Source organism: Plectrocnemia conspersa, unplaced genomic scaffold (assembly GCF_051122295.1).
Source record: "Plectrocnemia conspersa isolate PC_06_02 unplaced genomic scaffold, ASM5112229v1 ptg000014l, whole genome shotgun sequence".
Classification (NCBI taxonomy): Eukaryota; Metazoa; Arthropoda; class Insecta; order Trichoptera; family Polycentropodidae; genus Plectrocnemia; species Plectrocnemia conspersa.
Genome location: NW_028277178.1, coordinates 2,185,751 through 2,210,832, shown reverse-complemented (window position 1 = coordinate 2,210,832; position 25,082 = coordinate 2,185,751). Strand labels below are relative to the sequence as shown.

At 29.4% G+C, this 25,082-nt stretch overlaps 1 protein-coding gene across 1 annotated transcript in view; it reads right to left on the bottom strand.

Annotated features, from left to right (window-relative positions):
• Positions 1-9,476: 9,476 nt before the first annotated feature.
• Positions 9,477-25,082, bottom strand: part of LOC148225955 (kin of IRRE-like protein 1) — a 231,105-nt gene continuing 215,499 nt past the window's right edge. Inside the window, exons 15-16 of the mRNA XM_088203998.1 lie at positions 14,940-15,212; positions 9,477-9,745 (exon numbers count right to left, since the gene is read on the bottom strand). Coding sequence (XP_088060124.1) covers positions 9,507-9,745; positions 14,940-15,212 — 512 coding nt within the window. The 3' untranslated portion in view covers positions 9,477-9,506. The remainder of the gene's footprint in view (positions 9,746-14,939; positions 15,213-25,082) is intronic.

Sequence of the window (25,082 nt, the reverse complement as noted above, 5' to 3'; positions counted from 1 at the left end):
TATTAACCTAGTAAAAATAATTTATTTGATAATAAATATAATAAATCATAGTTGTTCAACCTATTCTTTTCAGTTTTAATGATAATGATAAAATTTAACATATAAAATAGGTGTTACAGTGTGTACCGATTTTAGTTGGCTACCCTGGAGCTATGCGGTACACTGGCAAGACGAACAAAGTGCCAATTGACCGCGACGCTTCATTACAAGCAATTGTATAATCATGTTATATTTAACCTTAAATAAATCATCTGCGGCGGTTAGCCTGCATCTCATTATCAATATGTTGTAAGCTGTAAAATAATAGTTTTGAAAAGATTTTGCTATTAGCATGAATATGGTAGACAAGCTCTCCGAAAATAATACAAATGTATGCCTGACGACTGGTTAATGACCTTTATTTATTTTAATCGCTCCATATTTATTCTTAATATTTAATACGATACACATGTATTAATGTAAAATATTAATTACATAAAATTAATTTGTTGTTGCTATGCGAATTTATTTTTAATAAAAATAATATGCCGTCAAATTTTGGCATTATTTTCGTAAAAAATCATAAACAACACATTTACATATGTTTATACTATATTAGAAAAAATAAAAATAACGTTATTTTTTGTAATAAAAATAGCAATAATATTTATTTATAAATAATACTGTTTGTGTTGGTTTAATTCTATTTAAATTTTGTAGAATTATAAATAACAAGGAGCGTTGGGAGCAAATTTATTATATGTTGGTTCTAGCGTCTATGAAATATAGCACTTTTTGAGGTTGTTAATGGGTTGTGTCGATAATCTATCAATGGCGACTCTTAGCTGCAAGCTCTCGAGTGACCCAAAGTCGCGATCGCATCCCTTTTTCTTTCTTGCAGCTAGGAAATAAGCGCTTGAATAAAACTTGCTTTTACTATTTTTCTTTCTTTTATCTTTGTATGTTAATCTAATTAATACTAGTACTTCTATTTTATAATTTTCAATTAAATTTTGTGAACTATATAATGCTTTTAACACAATAAAGTATGTATTAATTTTAAATAACATTATTTAAAATCACAATTTGCTCTTAAAGTATACCATTGGGTAAATAAAAAATAAATTATAAAATAGACACGTAATCTCAAAAGCAAGAAAGTATCTTAAGTTCTCCGGAAACGTCCAAAAAAAAGGGCTTCCTTCAGCCCATTTTCTGGCCTTTTCGATCATTTTCGGATTTCGATTGTCCCATTCGCAAAACACGCACAAAAGTAGAAGATTGAGAGAAAAAAAGTATATGGGAAATAAAATAAAGGCGTCGCGGCGTAGCAGCCGGCCATTACCGGGCGCAATGAAGTTTTCGGAGCACAAAGGGCGGACCTCGAGGGGCATTTACGGACAAATTTTTCACGAAAGGGATGCGTCAAAAGGCTCCTCTGAAGGGCCAATAAATCACTGTCTTGGAAGCGGGCGGCTTTATCGGTTATTTATGTCCACAATGGAGCCGGGAATGCATTGTTGGAAAATAAGCCGCGGAGCGAGAAAAAAGTGACGTTCGGGACTCCGGAGGGCAAATGTTGTCCGAGGGTCCCGGAATGGAACCTGACCTCGGCGTCGATAAGCGCCGGTGGGACCATTAATCGCGTACTCGACAAACCGACGAGATTGCCCTTCGTTTTTTGGGTGTTTTAATTAAATTGCTCGATGTGTATATGTGTATATATATGTGTGTATTCCAGGGGGATGGGCCTCTGAGGTTTGAGCGTTGAAAGTGAAATTAAATCGTATTGTTGTGTCGAGCTTTTGCTTTAAATGATTAGCAAGTTGAAAATAATTAATAACTACAGCGCGCAATACTGACAATGTGATTTATCTAATAATAACTCAACTTTAATTAATATATTATTTTAACAAATTGCGCAATGAAAAATTATATGATTTTCTTATAAACACTACATATTTTTAATAATGAAATATACATATAAAAGTAGTAAAAAAATATTATAAAATTTGACTGTCAACAGCATTTTATAGTAGTGTGAATAAATGCTTAGCGGAATTTAACTTTTTGCGAGAACTTAGCGAATCATATCTCAACGCTCCAAAAAAAGGCGTTTTTTTAATTTTTTTGAATAAAATGGAGTATTTAGTTATTTGGGGATTCAAAATTAAAGATCCTGATTCAAAACTGCTGCAAATTAAAGTAATATAAAGGTTGCAAGATATATTCTCTGCAACTTCTGATTTATTGAAAATTAATATAGCTCGATCAAAGGCTATGTTAGAATTATCTTATTATAGTTTAGGGACGTTATTATAATACAAGTATTTAATTGCTCTGTTATTTTATAGGGTTGTAAAACATTGACGTATAATATGTATATTATAATGAATTTATTTTAATGTTCCTAATAAATATTGAAAAAAATAATATAAAGACACTTTCTCCACTGTCCAAATTGAATTGTTAAGAAATCAATAAAATGGGCTTTTAAAATAAAAATGACACGATTGAGCAGCTCTTTTGTGTTATTTTATTATGAAGTACTGTAAACACTAGTATTTTTTGTATCTGTCTTTTTATGAAGATTTTTACTAGTATTTTTTATTGTATCTCATTTGGATTATGCCTAATTTTCAATATTTCTGTAGTAAAACTTGCATATTCATAAAAAAGTTTACCTATATTTTTTATAATATTTAACATTTATTTATTAAATACATAAAATGGATAAATATAATATAATATATATTTAGTATTCTTAATCGATTAAACAAATATTACGTGACGGCAAAATAAAGTGCCATTTACAAAAAATAATAGCTCCAGATGTTGCTTAAATATATTTTTAGCGAAACGTCGTAAATATTAAAAAAATAAATTACATATATATTTTTAAAACATGTTAATAATGCCTTTAGTGAACATTTTTTTAATTTATCTGCGGCTTTGTGCTTTAAAGTGTAACCACATTTTTTCATAATAATTAATATTAATAAATAAATAGTTATAGCAAATAAATTTACTATTATTATTGTTTATCTATTAAGCAAATATTGCTTAAATATTTTTTTGACAAAATGGCATTTACATTAAAAATACATAGTACATACATTTATATTTTATTAAAAAAAATATCTGCTACTTAATGCTTGATTTAAATTTTCACTGTAGTAAGATTATTATCATTGTCTCAGAATTTCAATATTTATTCTTGTTTAAATGTTACATAAAAAAATATAATTTATCATTAGACTTAAATTGATATTAAATATTTCTAGAAAATTAAAATTAAATTTTTACTATTTTTTAAAAAGTTTATTTTGATTCCATACATATAAATGTACGTTATTATATAAAATGATAAGTAATTGCTCCTGGCAGAAAAAGCGGGCGAGCCCTAGGTTTCTCTCTGGAGAAGCCATGAATATAAAAAGCTGATACACAGGGACTAAAAATAACTATTAGTTATCCGACTTAAACTCGCTGGGTTTGTATCAAGCTAGAGAGCAACTTTAGTTGAAGAAGACCGCAAAAACAACCGCTTCTCTCTTCGCGTCAAATCTTAGTCAAACTCCGAAATCAAAAGCTCAAACCACCGACTAAAGAGAACTTCACGTATACAAAAACCAAACTGCAAAATAATATTATAAAAACATTACACTCAAATCAAAATAAACACCAAAGATACAATTATCTGCAAAATTATGTGCTCCTTACAGTTGCATCATCTACCTACAACCTGTGCGATTTATTATTCTTTCCAAAAAAATTGTAATCGATTCACTAAGCGATATTATAGTTTGCTAAACCACTCACAAGGATTGTAGTTAATTTTTTTTAGCTTAATTTGCGTCTCATATAAATTTTAATAAAAAAATCAGTATACTTACTTTTATATCCTATAAGATTATGGTGATAATATTTTAAATAAATAAATATATAAATTTACGGCTTTGTGAATTTCCCATAAATATCAAATCAAAGCCATTTTCGATAAGTTAACCATCTCCGAAACACCCTGTCCTGTACCGAACCCTCCTAGATTGACGCTAAGCATGTGGCCTGGTGCGCAATCATAAATAATGCCCGGAATTACGACACTTTACATTAAGAAAAGAGCCGGTTTTTATTGCCAGGCGAGCGGGAATAATATTTTTACTGCTGCGACTACTTTACGAGTGAAAATTCGCTTATTCCGCACTCTTTGTGAGTGTATGTGTGAGAGAGTCGTTTGCTTCTCTTTTTGTATGTGTGTCTGGGTAAGAAATGAACGCGGTAGATTCAATTGGCCGAAAGAAAAATGGCAGGCCGATTCTTTAATGATCGCTAGGGTGGCGAACGCCCAGGAATAACTAATTGGGGTGTAATTAAAGGGTTACGTGGCGGTGAAAAAGGGGCGCGATGCCGATGAATTGCGGTCAGGTCAAAAATTTACCTTGTCGCAATCTTGCAATGTTTTATTACACCGTAATATATTTTGAATTTAGGTCAAATTTAAAGTATAATTTCAAATCATATATTTAACTTAAAAATCGTTTAAAAGTGATATTAAAATATTTACTTATGTATTTCATTTATCACGGTATAATTTTTATTTTTTTTATAAAATGCTTAATTCAATATGATATTTATTTTACAATACACGTTACTGGCTTATAAACATTTTCATGTTATTTTTTTTCTAGTTATAATTTAACTGATTAAACTCAAAACGTTATTGACAGTTTGAGTTAAAGGAAAAAATAAATAAAAAATAAATTAAAAGCTAAATTAACTATCATTAACTGAAGATATAAAAGCAAAAGAATATGTTTCTTAGCCTCTAAAAATATATTTGTGTTTACGCAAAAAAATTAGTATGAAAAAGCTGTTCTGAATTTTTTGGTAATTATTGACTAATATGAAGTATTTTATTATTAGTATTAAAAAATGTAATAAATATTTTTATCCCAACTTGATTTTAAATGAGTTACAATTATGTAAATAAAATAGTGTTACTTAGCAAGCAATTTTATTATTCATTTAATTAGCTATTTATTTTACAAAATTTCATTCGCATCTTCTAGTATAAAATACTCTCAGGTCTGCAATGGCAGCAAGTTCTTTAGTAATATTTCACACCGAAAAAGTATATGTTATATTGGGTCTGATTTTTTGTAAGTTAAAATTTATTATTTTGTAAAAATTGTGCTCTTTTCCATAGTCGCAATAGCGGCAAGCCCATTACGTGATTATTCAATTTAATGTCATCTGTTCTTATAAGTGTTTGACTTACTTCTCTTATCTTAAAAAAATACACGCGTTCATTCGGGTTTTCCCTCAAAACGGCCGTTCGTAATCTGTTTAGCCAACGGAAATATGTTGAAAATTGTCGGTACCTTTCTTACATTGCTTGTCCCACCGAAATAAGATTAACAATTTCAATTTCACAGAAAAGAGAATATGGATATATTTTTTCAGTGTCTGAGAAAGTCGCAGAGGAGTATTCAGACAGTATCTGAAAGTCTTTAGTCAAAGTGTTGTTTTAAATAAAAGGCATGCTACTGTATATACATGATCTCCTTAATGTGAAATTATGCTGTAACCCTTATTTTGGCGAAACAAGCAATAACGGAAGGGTACTAATATTTTAAAATAAATTGCCTTTGGCAGATTAACCGATTACGAACGGCCATTTTGAGAGAAAACCCGAATGCACGTGTTTCTTTTCTTAATATGAGGAATATTTCATTACTTTCCTATTTATAGCATGTACCTTGTGACTTGAGCTGCTAAAATGTTTACTATAACAGTGTTCCATTTTGACTTGTAAGCCTACTTATTCATGTTTTAAATTAGTATTTTTTATTTTAAAATAGCATGAGTTTATCACTTAAGAATGGTTTCATTGTTGAATAAGTTCAATATATATTTTTTGACGCATGGGGTACTGATTGTATTTTAGGTGTTTTGAGTAAAGTTGTTAATAAATTAATATCATGCAGTAGTACTCCATAAATACGATAGCTATATTCATAAATAAAACAGTGACACAATTTTAATGAAAAAATTGTATAGATTGCAAATAAATAGCATGATAAGCTTTATCACTATAAATAATAATTAAACAATACTTGTGTAGGTCTTTTTAACTACTCAAACAATTTATTTTAATTTAAAGGTGATTTTAATGAACATTTCGCCCAAAGTAAATCAAGTCAGGAAAATAAGGCTACACAGTATTTTTATAACAATAGACAAAATATCTCGTGATAAAAAAATTGTATTTATATTTAAAAATATTTATTGAACCCTCTGATAGTACAACCTTATGAAACCTAAAATCACATTAACCTACTCTTTGTTTGGAAAGGATGCGCGATAGATAAAACGATCCAACGCAGCGCACAATACTATTGTTATTGCACGCTTTGGTTACTAACCGCTAGAATATTTCTATTTTAGGCAATAAAATATATAATTTCAACTAGTGTCACCATAAAACAAATTTTTAAGGTTTTAAAAATTAAGAATATTCTATATTAGACACAGCAAAGGCCGGCAAAAATACTACATTAGAAATAAAATATTGAAAAAATATTATTTTACTTTTTTTTTAAATTTAGCAATTTGTTTAATTTATAAATTTATATAATATTACAAAAGCTGGGGACGTGGTAAGATTTAATTAATTTTAATAATGCAGTCGTCGAGCCATAAGTAATTGCGTTTTTTGCAGTAAAAACTTTTATAGCCCTACAGTCAACAATCTCGCACCAGCTACTAAGAAAGCTTGCGTTATTTTGAGAGAAAGACGTTAAAGTGTTGTGTTTAATGCGACGAAGAGCAGCGACTACGATATTAAAACATTAATATATTTTATACTCTGTCATGCAATTATGAATATAAGACACGCTTAAATATATTTAAAGTTTTCTCTTTTAGCAGCTTTGAAATTAACTCTTGTAATATAGTTAAATTATTATTATTTTTAATATATAATAAATTTTATTTATCTATTTATTAAAATTGTAAAAATCAAGACCTTGAAGCAGAAAAAATAATTCATATTATATAAGAAGGAAAAGAGTTATAATTTATTGATACAAATTAGACCAGATCCTGGTAGCTGCCATTAAATATGATAGATGAGCGTATTACGGAGCTTGATGGCGATATTTGGCTAATTTAGATGTGCTGGCTCTACTGGTCATTATAAGAGGACGCGATCGTGACTTTCATAGAGGTTCCAAAACAATTCCTATGTATAATAAAAGCAATTATAATCACAAAAACCTTATATATATATATCTATAAACGTTGAGTGATAATTAAAAATATATATTTATTTGTCTTTCTATCGATGCTGAGTATTTTAATCACCGTTAGAACTTAAGCTTTCGTAGTTTTATTGTCGCTGCTATAAAATGTAGTACATTTAATACGACACTGCTGTGCATTCAGCTCATAGGTATTATTCTGTCGTGTTAAATAAAAGTTACTAGAGCTTTTGCATTTGTTCATGCATTATGTGCTAAATTGAAATTGGAATAATATATATACTTATACATCCTGTGAAATTGTTAATACTAGTGGTTTTTAAAAGCTTTCGGTCTGCCACACAAATTTAGGATCGACGAACTTTCGCCACCCACATCTTGTTTCACAAGGACAAATTTGCTATCTGAATAAATATCAAACAACAGATAAACCGGTATTCCAATGTTTCATTATGTTTGTTACATTTCTAACGAAAATATATGCAAAAAATACATACCGCAAAAATATTTTTTTTATTAGGACGGTGTTAAAAAAATTAAAAATATGCTTAGATATACATTGGATTTGTTGTCAAGTGATTTTCGCATAAGCTGACCTCTGGAATAATAATTTAACTCCACAGATATTCTTTTAAACGTGGAATAATTATTTTTATATAATTGAATAAAATAATATTTTTTTATCATACCTCACTGTTACTTTTAGTAACTAGTAAAGTTTTTACTATTTTTATCGCAAAAAACAAGTATAGTAAATAAATTGTTTATACTAATAATGTTACATACATAATATATAGCATCTAGATTCTATGATATGTTATATGAAGTTGTTTTCAGAGGCTTCGCGAATATTCTAGGAAGCACTCTAAAAACGATGTGGGGTATAAACATATTTCAAACTATTATATATTCGTTATAAATGCTGCATATTTACAACGTAATATTTACGAAAATAAATAAAACGATTTTAATTCAAAAAATCATTTATTTATAATAAAATCAGTACATGTGTTTCACATCGTGTATACCACAAAATCATTTTATTTATATAAATATTTACAGTTTTACACGACTAAAGCACACCATAGTGTATTTTATAATCAATTAGTTCGTCCTTTTATTTATATTTAATTTAATACTTACAACACTAATAATAACATACAAAATAACAAATCTACTCGTTCGTATTTTTTTTATTGTTATTATAATTAATATTTTATTTTCATTATTACATCATTTTAAATAATTATTTTATTATGTTTAGTTAACGTTACAGGAAATATTCATCCTTATTTTCTAAGCACCTCTTCGTCGCCTCTTGTCGACCCTTGATATTTTTTTTGGACACTCAATCAATGTCTAGAATGATATGAGAAAGATATGCAGAACTTCGCTCTTTATTTATATATTATATAACAAAAAATATATTTATATACATGTATATATAAAATGATAACACAATCATATTAAGAGCCGAGGAAGAATAACTTATCAATACTATGGACTCGTAGAAAAAGTTTGGAAGAGAGAAAAGTTTTCATTATTATTAATAAATAATACAACATATATTTTATTTCTCTCGTAATAATTTATTATTTATTTATTATGAATGAGGCGAAGGAAATCATATTTGGATTACTCGAGGGTTCTTGTTAATTAGTATATATTTAATATGCTACTTATTCTTGAGTTTTATATTTAAATTACAAATTCTGTATTTCGAGCAAAGGAATACATTGTTCTGTATTTGTATATCGTTGAATAAAATTCTAAATAAAAATTGTGCTTTACTGCTATAAAATAAATTCCATTGCGGTATTTTACAGCAAAAAAGCACTATCGTTATAAAATCATTTGAATTTCATAGCAAATTTCTTAATGCTCTTTAACATTGTAAGACAAACACAGATGTAGTATTTAAATTTTTGAATAGTAGGTTAGTAAGGCGCGACTGGCACAAGCATGAGCGCAACGCTGAGTGTGTGTGTATTACTTCCTGCGCTTTCAATTGCAGTGAGATTTTTAATAAATTTCCCTTGTATCATCCATAATAAATAAATTCATAATATTTTTATATATACACAAGTTGATTTAGATTTATTTTATAAAAAACATTTCTCAGTTGTTAATTATTGAATAATAATTCACCACAATTAAAATAAAATTAAAAACACATTTTTTAAAATATTGTTTTAAATGTTGTTCTTTTATTATTTTATATGCTAATACCCATTTTTATTTTTTTTAATCACTCCTCACTAATTACACACAACTTTCTGGGAGTCTAGTATCCAGGATCTTCTCCTTGAACGCTTGGACGTTCAGGGCCGAATCTGGGGTGTAGTAGGCGGCCAGGGCGGCCGGGGGCGCCCTCGTTAGCTCGCCGGAGAACGACCGACCCACGCCTGGCACACCCGAGTTGGCTACCCCTGACGACACCCGGATGCCGGCCAGCTCCTTGGAATTCGCTCCCCACGTCCTCGAGTACAACGGCGGCGGCTCTGTAAACACAAGGAGAGCGTGAGATTATTTTGATAATTAATATTTATTACGCCGTGTGATTTATGGCGCCCTGTGTCTGAGGGCACGGCTGAGTGAACGTTAAATTAAAAATAATAATGCGATTATAGCTACATATATTTTATGAGTTTTAAAACGGTCACGGATTGTTGGGAGATTTATGATATTAAATGTCTGTTTAATAATAATATATAATAATATAAACATTTTCTTATTCCAAAATTTACAATTTACGCCGACGAGAAATAACTTTGTTCTTTAAAAGTCCAAGGGACTCACATCAATACATAAGTTTTGTAAGATTTTTTAGAAAATCTTTTGCGACTAATTTTGCCCGACAATGCAATTGTTAGACCGTAGCTAAAACAACCATTTAAATATCGGCTACTAGAGAACAGGTATACTATGACTGTTATCAAAAACAGTCTCCAATCGGTGGGGTATTCCCCAGAGCCGTATACAAAGACCTTATATGAAAAAGTGCCAATGTACACTTTTTTAGAAATTTGTTTTATTGTCAAAATGGATAGTGCTAAGCATTTTATACAAGCTCCGTTAATAATAAACAATCATAAAAAAATATCACTACTCTTGGAAAAAAAAATATTTTTTAAGCAACGATGAAAGGGGCAATGCAGAAAGAATAGCAAGGTAGGCATATGAAATGCACCTGTTTCAATAAATAGCTTAAGAGTATAATAATATTTATATATATATATATAAAATAAAGATAGAAATAAATCTAGACTGCTCAAATAATCGTGGAGAAGTAGGGACGTTAATCTCCTCCCTTTTCGTCAACCGTATATAAACAAGAACACTAGCAAAAAACTCAATTTTTTTTTAAAAAATTCACATAAAATTTTTCATTACGAATAACATTTTGCTTATGATTCAGATTCATGGCTCACACTGCTTCTCCACATTTTTTTTACTGTTGCCCACATTATACAGATATCATTATCTCATTTAAAATGAGGGGTTTCTCTTATGTAAACAAGTATGCTGTTACTTGCGATACAGAGCAATTAGTTTTTTTGGTTGGCAAACCAACCAACGCAATTAGTCCATAGTTTTCTCTAAACAGAATTAAGAGTTTTCTTCATAACCCCACTTCACGATTTATAGATGATTTTGTAGTAGCTCACAATGTGGAAATGATCTTTCCTAAAGTCTCCAAAGGTAAGATTTGTTCCGTCAATTACTTTACAGCATCGCTGAAATAGTGATTTGATGTAAAGTTCGAAATAACCTGCTGATATATGGGTTGGAGTAATGGAAAAGTTTGTTTTTAATAAACTTTAATTGCTTCAATAATTTGTTCTCAAGGTCTCAAACATAAGCAGGTTTTTGTGAGCTTCAAAATATTTTCCAAAAGATATCAATATAGACTTTTTTGGTAAAAAAGTGATCACTCGCTTATAAAATCTAAATTGATTTTTTTCTTATAATGCGAATAACTTGCAAAACAAGTTACTTGCATAATAATCTTAAAAATTATACGAAGGTTCATCATTTCCCATTCTACCAATCATATTTTACAGAAAATTTCCATAATTTTTATTACAAGTATATATAATAAAGGTATTATAAAAAAGCTTGAAATAATAATAAAAATATGTCCATACAATGCATTAAGCTTTTCTTGTCAGTTGCTAGAAGGAAATTTTAATTTTTTATAACAAGATAAGATAAGTTAAAGTAGCTGCTATTAAGATATTGGTAACCAACATGTTTAAACACTAACATTTTTTTAACCTGTACGCAATTAAAAATATCAGCAACATCAAAGAACATTTTTACAGTGATTATTTTTCTGTTACTATGTTGATAAAAAAAAAAATATTTTATTTTTTAATAATACGTTAAATTGTTATATTTTGTATTATCTTTCTTGCGACAAACATTCATTAGCCCATTACTAGATGTGTAGGGTCTGAATCCATTATATGAAGAACTCTGGTTTTTATGTGGTTAGTTTATCATAACCAGGTACATGTTAATTTATTTGAATATGCAATATTGCATAATTTTGGTTTATTTATATATACAATTGTATAATTAATCATAAACATATTTTATTAAATTTAACAAAGTTTACTGCAAAAATAAATAAAAACACTTAATATTGAAATTAATTGATTTGACAGAAATTTCGAGCGAAATTTAATTTAGGCGATTTAATTGCTATAATTAATCGACAATTTAAATTCGTTAATACTTTTTTAATCCGGGTTTAATTGTTCAAATTGTACGTTAGTCGACATTATTGCTTGTCACGAAACCTACAAACATGTCGTATAAATTTAAATTAAAAAGTAACGAACAACGTCTATGAGGATCGGTTGGTTAACAATGACAACGCAATCGTCAAATCAGATAAATGCGAATTTTATGCTCCTTCATAATGATGGAGTTTGACGAGGAGGGAATGGGGAGAAAGGAGCATCCGTCCTGGGCAGGACTTGACGTTTTTATTGAAATTGATCGCCGCAAAAGACAATCTGTATCGAAATTTTCCGAAAATCGGAGATTAGCCGGACGCTCTGAGTTTCTTTCTCGTCATTCCTTCTCCTATGCCTCAATGACGTCAAAAATATATATTTATATGTGTATAGGAAATGGAATCCTAACAAAAGAGATGGCGATAAAAAATATTAAACTGGTAATGGGAACGTCCAAAGTTTGGCAAAGCCCGACGCGAAATTGCGTATAATAAACTTGTTAAGTCTCCGTGTTGTCTATTCTTGTTTCGCGGCTTTGTTCTCAACGCAAACTCTGAATTTCAATATTATAATATTATATAATAATTATACGCATGTGTGTGTGTGCCTAAATTAGTTTGAATAGTTGTATTTTAATGTTTTGGAACTAATGTTCACGAAACTATCGATTTAATTAAAGTATGTTCATGTACGTATCATAGTTTGAACAATATAAAGTATTAGGTAATCCTGAAATAAATGTCGTTTTTTTAATTTAAGGTTTAGCAGACATTGTTATATCTATGTTAGTGCACATTTGGGCCCTAAAATTTACAATGGAAGAATTTTTACCAAGTAACTAATTTAATCGAAATTGCATGTTATATAAATTAATATTAAATACGGTAGTAGTAGACGATTCGTTAAATATAAGATAAAGATACATTTAAAAAAACAATTATAAAATTACGATATCCAGAATAATCCTGGATGTGGGAGACCAAAAAATTTAAAATGATGTACCTACTCAAGAAACTATAGTAGTCCGATTGAACAGTACATAGAAACATTAACACTTTGAGTCCTTTGTCCACCCGCACGTATTGGACATTTGTTTCTTAATGGCATTTCCTATGTCCTGGACATTATTTCTTAAGGTATTAAAAGTTTATAATATTATAAATAAAATAAATAAGAAAACTTAATTAATAATATCTAAGTAAAATAATTGATTTATTATATATAAATATCTCTATATAATAAAATGAAATAAAAAATTAATAAAACAATTCTTATTAACCCTTTGAATAGTGAGTTAATTTATACACATTTGTTATTTAAATACACATGGGTGTGAGCTAATTTGATGTATTGGCAGTTATGCAAAAAATCAATGATTCTCAACGTTTCATTGCTTTGATTTATTTTACTTTTTTTGTCTTAGTATGTTTAAGTTATTTATTTAAACACTTTTCTAGTATTAAATTTAGTTAATTTATTTTACATATTTTGTATATCAATTAAGAGACTATTAATATTGTTTTTAAAATAAATATAAAATATTTTTTTTCATGTTAATTTATTTCGTACTCTTTCTTTTATTGATACTATTTTTAAACTCTAATCATTTACATTTAATTCAATTAAAATTTCTTATATAAATATAATGGTAAATAAAAACGGTGATATCGCTCAAAGGGTTAATAATAATATTTCAAAATTGAACATTTCTTTGATTAATATTATTTAAATTGTATAAATGATATTATTGTAAAAAAATATAAAAGTATAGTTATAAATAAATAAATGAATATAATTAAAACATTTTTTATAGTTTGAAAAAAATATTTACTACTATTTACATAATAAATATATAATTTGCCTTTTAAAGTTAATTCTTGAAAAATAAAATTTATTTCATATATTATTAAAAAAAAAAAATATTTTTTTATTATTTATTTAATGATCAATAAATTAATTATATAAATATATTGATTCAAAATGGCTTGGACTTGAATCAACACTTTATTAAAACTTCGGACTAAATAGAGTTAAAAAGATTGGGGAGGCTTGAAGACAAGGTTCTATTTATTTGGTTTCAACACAAATTTAGCGAAGAATCCACATATCTTAAGAGCTTCTGGATCTTAAAGCTGGTTGCCTTTTCTTGATCAATTAATAACTGAAGATGAGAAATGGGTACTGTACGACAAAAATCATCGTAAAAAACAGTAGTTATCTAAAGATCAAGTAGATAAATCTTCTTCGAAGCTCATGTTCACAATTATTTTGTGTGTATGGCGAAATCTCTAAGGGTATTGAATTACGAAACTCTTAAAAATGGCCAAACAATAACAGTATTGTGTTCAACTAGATTGTTCACACTTGTCAGCAGAAGTCAAATAGTTTCACAACACGACAATATACGTCTCAAAGTGGCGTAATTGACTTTCAATAAAATAAAGGAATGTTTTTTCTCATCCACCTTTTCCTCCGGACCTTGCTCCTTTTTACTACTATTTATTTCAATCGATGCAATACTTCCCAGGCGAAAACATCATGATATAGATGATGTGAAAAGGAGGGGGTATTGGAATATTTTGAATCCAAGCCTTCCACGTTTTATGCAAATGAAATTAAAAAATGATTGATTGATAGAAAATGTTATTTATTTTAAATAAAATTATAAAGTAAATCAATAATTTTTTATCATTACATTGATTTGGGATTACCTAATAGGTATAATAAAAATTAAATTGCCCAATCTTTTACGTACATATTTTTAGTAAAAATATAATTCAAATGTTTGATTAAACAATATTCCACATTAACTGTATTAACTCCTCGTAACTATCACTAAAAACATATTGTGACTAGAAAGCTAAATGGCTCGTGTGATATACACCGTCTTTTACTTCTGTGAAACCTCATTCAATATTACATAATCATAGAAAAAGATGTGTATATTTACCGTAATTAATTGGTATGACGTCTGGATCTCTATCGTCTTGTGTTAGTTCTGTAGGTGCTTGAGTATCTACGGGTCTCATTGTCGGCGGTAGTCTTGGCGGCACTGTGGGCTCCGGAGGTGGCCATAATTTATCGTGGGACTGTTGCGGCTCGTGTGCGTTTGATCTCGTTCTGCGCATGCGCAGTCCTACCAACACCACCAAAGCTATCAGCGACAACAGTCCCCCCGCAATTGCGCCTAACCATGGTGATAGAGGCAAATCACCACCGTGAGCTGAAAAGAAAAAAAATATTTCATAAATAAACGTGATTATACAAAGTGTACAATGCATTCGAGCTATATAAATATATAGGGGGAGTTTCATAAAAACAACAGGGTTTTAAATAATATACTTTGCTCAAAGGTTCTGTTAAAGAAAGCCATTGTGTGGCCACTGTTGCCATTTTTTGGAAAACCCTACAAGAAAATTATTACGTGCTTGTGTTTGTTCATTAATACGGCATCTTATGTTTTAAAAATAAAGACAAAAGAGCGATAAATAAAAATTTTGACAACAGTATCTCAAGAGCAACAAGCCTGTGTCCTTACACGTATCGGTGCATACCTAGAGACAAAAATCTTAGAGCCAGTGTGAACGCATACTTTAATGGCTTTTAATTTGATACTTTATAATGTTGTGTGTGTCATGTGAGATTAATTCGACCTTAAATTAACAGCTTAATACCTTACTGCATATAATATTGCTTTTTATGTTATTTTATATAAAAATAGAACAGAAAAAAAATCTTTTCAGCTAAGTAAATTTCTACTACTGAACTAATTTCGCGCAGCTGTTTACTTTTTGTATGTTGAGCGCGTCATCAAGTGGTTTTCAACCTTTTTGTACCTTTGCCCCTCTTTTTCATAAAAAATATTATATATAATTGTTTTAAGCCGCTTTCAGACGCGCTCGCTTTAAAATGAAACGCTCTACGTTCACTTTGTTACTCTGTTAACCTTTTGTGTCCTATATGTTCTACGGTGGAACACCATTTCTTAAAATCAGACTGGTATGTTTTAGAAGGAACCACCGTAATTATTCGGTTTTTAGTCTAATTTCTTAAATATTGTCTTGATACTAAATATATATATAATATATAAATAAATAAATATATATAAATGCTAAATTAAAATTTATTTTGGTCCTTCTTTATTTTTATCTAAACTAGTCTTTTTGCAGGTTCATTTAAATGTATATTTGTAAGTGATCGTACCGTCGGTGTGACGAATAAACTTGTTTTGCAAGTCACACAAATTATTTAAAAATGTTTTTTTTTATTATATTTCATATACGCATTTGATTCTTAAATGTTATATTAGAGAATAGCGAATGTATATAATCATTACAAAGTTGTCTGCTACTTTGTAGATAGAAAATAAGAACATTTGATAAATAATCACTTAGCGATGATTGACCGCTGCTAATTCTTTCACACGCTAGGATAACAATCAATTATCCAGTCTTAGGGCTACAAAGGCAGAAACAATGGAAAAAAGTCTGATATCGTGTGTCAGAAGAGCGTAAAGGCCGCGAGGCAGAACCACTCGAGCAATTCACGTAATTTATCGATATCGAAATTAGTAAACCCAATTTGGCGCCGAGGCAGCTCCACGTGAACGCGAAGAGGAAAAAGAAAACCGTGGAAAATCACACGTAGAGAAGCGAGGCGCCTTTCCGGGAAAATCTAATTCCTGGGTACTAAATCTTGGGCGGATAATCCATTCAAAGAGCCGCCCTCGGGCGGGATAAATATAAATACAGAAATTAACCCCGATTCTTCGCCGTCGAGTATAAACGAGTGCCGGAAAAATTACATCAAGACGAGATGTAGCACTATATACGTTCAGCTCATGGTTATGTAACGGTTTATAATAACCTTTATAAGGCGCTAAACGGGGAGTGCGTTTCGGCTTGGGGGATTCGGGAGGGTGGAGATTTGAATGGGGATATTGCCTTGAATTGCTATTTTTGTACGTTTTATGAGATGTAAACGTACAAATTGAGCGATTGGGAAAATTTTCGTTGTATTATATAAAGGTGGGTCTGATTTAAACAAACTCGTATTATTTTTATCATACCTAATAAAAAAATACTTAAGATGTGTTTAACACGATGATTTCCCCTTACCGTTGTTATTAGATGATTAAATACATAGATAAACTTTATTGTGATTTAAGAAAATATTATCATAATGCCATGCAAAAAACAAAGAATGATTATAAAATACTCAAATAAGACGATATTTGGAACAGCACATCATAATCAACATTAAACCAACTAACAAATGCCAGCGTATTAAGAAGATGGATAACTACTGTCAATTGTGGATGTCTTCACCGAAACCGAAATGAAAATTTTATTATATTACGATAGAAAAAAATATGCTAAAAAGCGTGTAAATATTTAAGGAAACAATCATCATATTGTATGATTCATTACTTGAAGATATTGCTTTAGCACAATAGTATATATTTTAAATTATTTATTAACATGAACCATGTTAACACGATTTTATTGTGACATATTGTACTTAAAATAACAAGCTACAATTTCAATAATTATGCAAAAATAACATATATATATAATATAAAGCTGCAAGCGATAATGAGCGGATGCGAATGATCGATGGCTTGAAAAATATTTTCTACTCGTGAATTACGTCATCAGCTCAGACAAAATTTTCGTAAATATATTTAACGATAATAAAAAAGAAAATTCCCAGTAACATCACGTAAATAAGGCAAGGAAGTGTCGATAGATATTTTTAGCGATGAAAGTCATATTTGTCCTGTTTGTCATAAACAGGTAGAGACGAATGTATGTACCATTTTTTTCTCAATTAAAATATTATGTATATTATTGTACTATTATTTTGCTGTAAAAAGCATGTTAATTTATGTCGAAATAAAAAATAAAAAAGTCAAAGATGGCAGCAGTTATAGAATATATTTTAACAGCGGTAAATCCAAAAACCATAAAATAACACTTATTTTTTCAATATCATTTATTATAAGAAAATAATAGTTTAGATTGAAAATACCAGCAGTAGAATTAATAAATATGATTTTTTAGATAGGCATATTGTGACTCATTAAAATCAACATTTTTCAAAATAGAAAAAAATTCAACAGACACCTAATAAATCTAAAATATTCTAACGTTTTATTTTAAGAAATCATTTTGTTATTATTTTGTCACGAATTATGATCCATAAAAGGATATTTATATAAATTATAGTTTTGATCACAGTGTTGATACAGATTTCTAGATTTATTTTTTTGCTGTTGAAGAGGCATTCGATAAAGCCTATAGTATTGAAATTGACTAAGATCAACAATAATTTAAGAATAATATGCAAATTTATACTAAGAACAAAAAACTAATGAAGACATCAAGATATAGCGAGGAGTGAGACAATGTTACATTTTATGTCTAATGATCGTTAATTTTTGTTATTTTTTATGAACTTAAATTTACAAGATAATAAGTCATATTATTAGAAATTCAGCTATTAATTTAAGTACGCTAAAAAAACTATACTAATATCGGATAGTAATGTAAAGTGAATGCAATTGTAAGAAAAAAATTAAACAACGACTGAAACCATACGCTAAAAATTTAATATTGAATCAAGAAAGCCATAATAATATTTATCCAAATATGGATTTTTACTAATCGCTATAAATGAGAATATAATTTTTAGATACGCATAGTAAATTTACAAAGTCCAAAACTGCACTTTATTATTTTAACGAAGATTAAAAAAAGACTAGGACACATACGATGATTATTGTTCTAGCAAAAAACCTTTGGCAATCGTATTAAAATATTAAAACCTCTTTATTAAATGCGGAATAAATATTAAGACCAGTTATTCTAAAAAATGCATACTAAAGCGCCCTGCTTTTCCTTCTTTATTTACATACTTTTCCGTTTATTCGTACCTCCCGAGCGATTCAAACGTGTGAAAAATCGTCTACGTCCTTCTCCAAGACTGCAACATCTGTTTGGTTTAAAAAAAGTGTACATAAACCCCGGTGCTCTAGCTGTACGCATCTTGCCGGAAAAGCCTCGGAAAATTTTCCATGTACACATAATAACGTGAACTTATGGGGCAATTCGTGCTTGTGTATATATGTGTGTATGTGTATATATTTCTTTATAAAGCGGTTGCGCCGCGTTTCCGTAATAAATTGATTGCTGGATTCCTCCGAAAAGAAAATATGTAAGCGATGCCATAAAAATAATACACTTTGGACAAATTTGAAATATATTTGCCCCATGCCGAGCTATCTAGTTTATTCGCGAGATGCTCGTTGGAGATAAAGCGGCACGAGATAGGAAAAGCATTGCGAGTATCATTCTTTTCGATCTCAAACATTACAAAGGAGCGTATAGTTAAAAATAATATATCATAATATAGAAAAGGATCTTGTAAGTTTTCTATATTTAATAAAATTCACCATAATGTTGTTGGAAAATTGTATGATAATAAATATGGTTTATCATAGCAAGATTTCATGTTTAAATTTGTTATAAAATGAGTTGAAAAAAGTTTTGTCTTGAGCAAATTCAGTTTTTTCAGATAAAAGAAAATGCTTAATTCGTTTAAAAAAAGTGAAACTGTTATAATAACATTATTAAATATTTATATATATTTTTAATAGACGCAAATTAAATAAGTTAATAAATCAAACGTGTACTACTACTGTAAATATATGTAAGTGACACGTTGAAATTTTGTGCTAGATTATGTATCGTTAATCTAGGATCTGCTTTGATGGCAGCCCTAACATCCTCACTAATAACGAAACATTTGACATTTTATAAATTTATTAGCATTCCTGCTCATTGTATTACAGATGTTTTAAACTGCTATTAAAACTCATAGCTTAACTAAAATTATTTTATATCCACTGACATTATTGATTAATTAAATATATTCTGTTACTACATAGCATCAATAATATGACTACTGTAAACAAACTCTAATAGAGTAGTAAAATTATTAGTAATTTATATTTTTTTCTACATTTTTGCAAATATAGGAAGAAAAAAACAAATACTAATGGGACAACCTAATATTTTTAAGTCCTAATCTCATTAATTTTATAACATCTTGTAATATATATATATATTACAGTAAATGCATACTTTTACTGTTTCAGTCAAATAATATCTAATAAATTTTAAGCTGTTGATATATATATTTCTACTAGCGAAAATATAATTTATCCGATAGACGCTAATTGAATTAAATGTTGCTCAAAAGTGTATAAATGTCAATTTAATTATTGCGAAATGTCCATTTGATGTTAAAACCCAAACCTAACTTGTATTACGTCATGTTTAAATTTGGATTTCGACAACAAGTATGTGTTTCGCAACTATTGCAGTGAATGTGTATTTTTTAAAGAAGTTAAGTGCTTTAAAATGCAATATTTTTTATTATTATTTTAAAATATAATACATATACATATAAAAAAATTGTCTTTTTCTACTTTTTTTGGTTATAAATTTTAAAAATAAAGCGGTTTTTCATTTTTTACAGTATATTACAGATTTAAGTAAATCGGGTAATACTAAATTTATAAATTTACTTAATATACTTAATATTTTTTTCACTTATTTTTTTTAAATAACAACTTTTTTGTTAGTTATATACAAAAAAAAAATTATGGAGGCTGCCATTTATTATTTATATTATAGAAAATAAAATATTTATTTTAGAAAGGGTTTAAAACTATAAACAGTTGACCCCCCAATAACACGATAAATTGGGTACGTGCTATTTGGGAAAAAAAAATAGCGAGTACCCAAATAGAACATTACTAATTTACCGTGTTATTGGGGGGTCAACTGTATATATAAAATAATATCAATATACAAATAATTTAATATAAAAAAAATATTGTTTGCGAATTTTTGTTTTAAATTCATAAAAGAATTTTCGTATACCAAAGTGAAAAATATGTTTGAGATTAGCGTGTTTGTATTTATAAGACTAATTTTAATAAAGATTATTTATTTGCATTGCCATTTTACGTAAAAGCAAATAAGCTAACAAATAATAAAGCAACAAAAATAATTTATTTTACAATCGACACAAATTATGTGATAATTTTTTTTTACAAAAACAGATTTTTATTGGTATGATTGCGCATTTCTTATAAATTTATTATATACGCTGAGAAACATTGCTGTTTAATTTTTAAATACAGACAATATAAAATGGTAACGACAAAAGGAACTCGCTAAAAGTAACGTCATATTCGACAAGAAAATTGCATAATAAAAATGCCGATTACAGATAGAAGAGGGAAGAGAAATACAACAAAAATATTGTTATTTGCCTTTTATCGTATTTTACAGTGACATTTAAAAACTACAGTGCATTATTAAGATTAAAAAAAAACATTTGAAGCACTTGTTCTAAGCTTGTTAAGTCGATAGATTTTTAATACATTTAAATTCATTGCAAATTAAATTAAAGTTAAGTAAGTTTTGACTGTTGTTTTATTTGTATTATTTTATTTTTATCAATCGTTGTTTACATACTTTATTTGTAGAATATATCAAAATAAAGCTGTTAATAATAAGTTAAAGAACATATATTTATTAAAATACGTAAAATAAATGTGATTAGCGACTCAAATATGACAAGTTTAAAGATCATTATCGCGTAACAGTCAAACATCAGATACGACAAGATAGCACTGAAGTGACGAGTTCTCCGGCGGACCCATTTCATTCAATGAAGTGAATTTTTATTTTCATCGTCCCTAAACAAACGATCAATCATCAAGAGGTGACTACAACACGGGAAACATTAAATCACGGTCATTCGTGTAAAATTAGCCAAATTGTAAATTACGATGTCGTGTAACGCAATCATATTTCACATCGATAAATCATTTTTTTTCTTTTTATATTTTTCGTTATTTTCTCCCTCTCTGTCTTGCACTCTTCGACCCGTATGAAATGTTGTGACAAAACACGATTTCAGCTCGCGTATCCGCTCTTCCATCTATCGCCAGAGTTTAACGCCGTAAAACGGGCGTTGCGTGTCGAAACTTGCCGCAAACCGCCCCGCACTACACCCCGAAGGGTGAGAGTAGTCACCCCCTTGGTGCCACTCAGGGGCGAGAAAACTCTACTGACCCATTTACTGTGGCATACCTTTAGAGGGATTCAAACGTGTGAAAATTTTCTTATTTCGAAAGAGGAGCGTTACTTGATTGTGTGAGATGACGCGTTCACAGCGCCCTATGACTAAGAATAAGTTTTAGTTTATGGTAGCCACAAAATTATTTAACAAAGAAAAGCAACTTGACATACAGTTCACAAACTTAAAAACAAAAAGCAACTTGACATACAGTTCACAAACTTCAAAGGCGAATATCGAGTCTACGCCGAAACTAGTCGGTGCAGACCGTACGTGACAATAGTTGGATACATTACAATTGCCGTTTTGTATTTTTTTAATCGGCACGTGCTGTTATATAAATTATTGTATCGACAGAACTTTGAACATGATTTTATAAATACAAGTTTAATTGTGTTTGTTATATGAGTATGTTTAAAATTACACGCAATACCAAACTTTTAATAAAAATCAAACGGGGAGACCATTTTTTTAATTACTTTATTTTTTCTGTAACGTGTACCTGTTTTATTAATTTTTTTCATTTATTAAATAAGTTGTTTTTGTGTTAAGTATTATATATTTAAATATTCATACAAAAAGTAAGGAAAATTTAAACTTATTGGATTGTTATAGTTTGGTTTGTTCATTTAGTGTTAGTTTATAGTGGATAATAATAGGTTCAGATTATTTACTATGCTACTTTTATTTATATTGTAAAATATTCTATATGTCACTAAAATTTATACGTTTTTTCAATATTGCTTATAATTTAAAAGTATCATTTCCAAAATGTTTCTGTTGCCATTTTTCAGTGCCGCATATTGGTTTATTTCCACAAAAATGTACTTCAAAAATTGGGAATGGTAAAATTAAACATTGAAGTAGCGCAGAATGGAAAAGAGGTCACTTTAAATTTTCATCCGCCCATTCCCTCCCCTACAGAACATTGGAGTCGAGTTTTAACCCTTTCGGAACGGTACACGTGTACGACACGCGGAACAAGCGCTCCAATCGACGTTTCGTTTGTGCAATTAATACCTTCTTCACAGTTTGATATTCGTGACGAGGGTATGATATGAATAATGAATTTGACGAATTGTAACGTTTGTTCACATTTTGTAATCTTACCAGCACTCAAATATATTATTTTTAATTGTCTTTGGCAAATATCTTTGCAAAATATCAATATAAATAAATAAAACATTTAGTTTCATGTGGTTATTCCTAAAAAAAATCTAAAAAACAGCCTTGAATCTATCCACAAAATATTTTTAAAAATATGATGCTTGCACTACACTCTCTGGAAGTTGTCCAAACCGAAGCTCAATTGAAGTCAGCCAAGGTCGCCGACTTCCGAGTAGCGGCTACACTGCCACAAATTTTATATGCCGTCCGGACGGCGGGCGTAAATAACGTACGCACGGCGGCTGCTGTCACGTACAGCTGGCATATTTGCGCGCGATCGAAAAATGTGCCAAATAATCGCATTTTTTAAATTGTCATTTTATTAAAATTACGCTACTGACAATTATAAAAGTTTGTGTGGGCACTCACCAATACAATACCAGTGAAAACTTTTCGGTCGTAAATATTCAATTTACGCAAAATATTTGTCGGCTTTTGCGAAATTCCATAAGGCATAAAAATGATACTTTAAAATAAGAACACCACATCTGTTACTATCCTAGACTTTGTCGCCATCGATTCTAAATAAGAGTTAGTTATGGTGTGACATTTATATAAACCGATCTAGGAAAATACATAAGGATATTCGAAACGATTTTATTTTAACAAAATCAAGTCCTACTAATTATTTTTTAATTATTTAATTTTATATGAAAAAAAATATAATAACGATATCTGTTAGAAGAATATACTATCAAAAATATAATTAATCCATTTTGGTGCCAAACATGTTATTAAGAGTCTGTTCAAGTCCCTGATAAGCATGTGGTATTATAACTTGACGCGCTCGACGTGCATGCTAACCATAGGACGCCTACGCGCATACTGAAATTGAACCGAGCTACTCGTTCTATCTCAGTTTGCGAAAAACCATATCATTATCTCTCTCAGTCTCGTCACTTAACACGTGAGAGAGCGAAAGGGGAAGTATCTCACCGCTCGCGCTCGAAAAAGCAGCTCCGACTTCGGTCCGTTTGCCGACAATGTTCGGAAGCGTTCGAAGCTGGCCAAGTCAACTGAATTACCCCCACTTTACCTTCCGTTCTCGGTAATCTCGGACCACTTCAGAGAGGTTTTAGACCGAACTCGACCGAAGTAACTCACTATTTTCTCTGTCCTTGGCTAACTTTGGCCAACTTACAGAGAGTGTAGTGCAGGCATGACATTTTAGTAAAATTATGTAAGAGTACATTTTCACCGGTAAATATATATTTCTACAAGTCAAAATATAAATTATTTGATTTTAACTTTTCTATGTGTAGTGATATATATATTTACAAACTTATCATTATTTATATACATCCGATCTATAAATGTTAGAACGAATGTGTATTTTTTAGTGTAGTTAAATTTTCATTAGTAAAGTCCAAATACCTTTTCGCACGGTAGATATATATTTCTACTAGCGAAAATTTATTTTAACTGATAGCTGCTAATATTCTGCTCTAAAATTTATATGAAACTCAAATTGACAGTTGCGAAACATTCATTTGCTGTTTAAACCCAAACCTAACCTAATGAAAGTTCTAAAACTAACTATAGTTTTAACTCTCAGAAGAAAATAAGCGGAAGAATAAGTACAGATACATTGTATCTCCTATATTGCTCCATATTTTGTCTGTATTGCAATATTACACTATGTTTTAAAAATATTATAGCTATTCTTACTGATATTATTATACATTTATAATATAAGAGGGCTGACCAAAGTATATATAAACCGAATTTTGGTCAATAGGAGAGCGCAAAAACAATTATCTCTTCTCAGAAG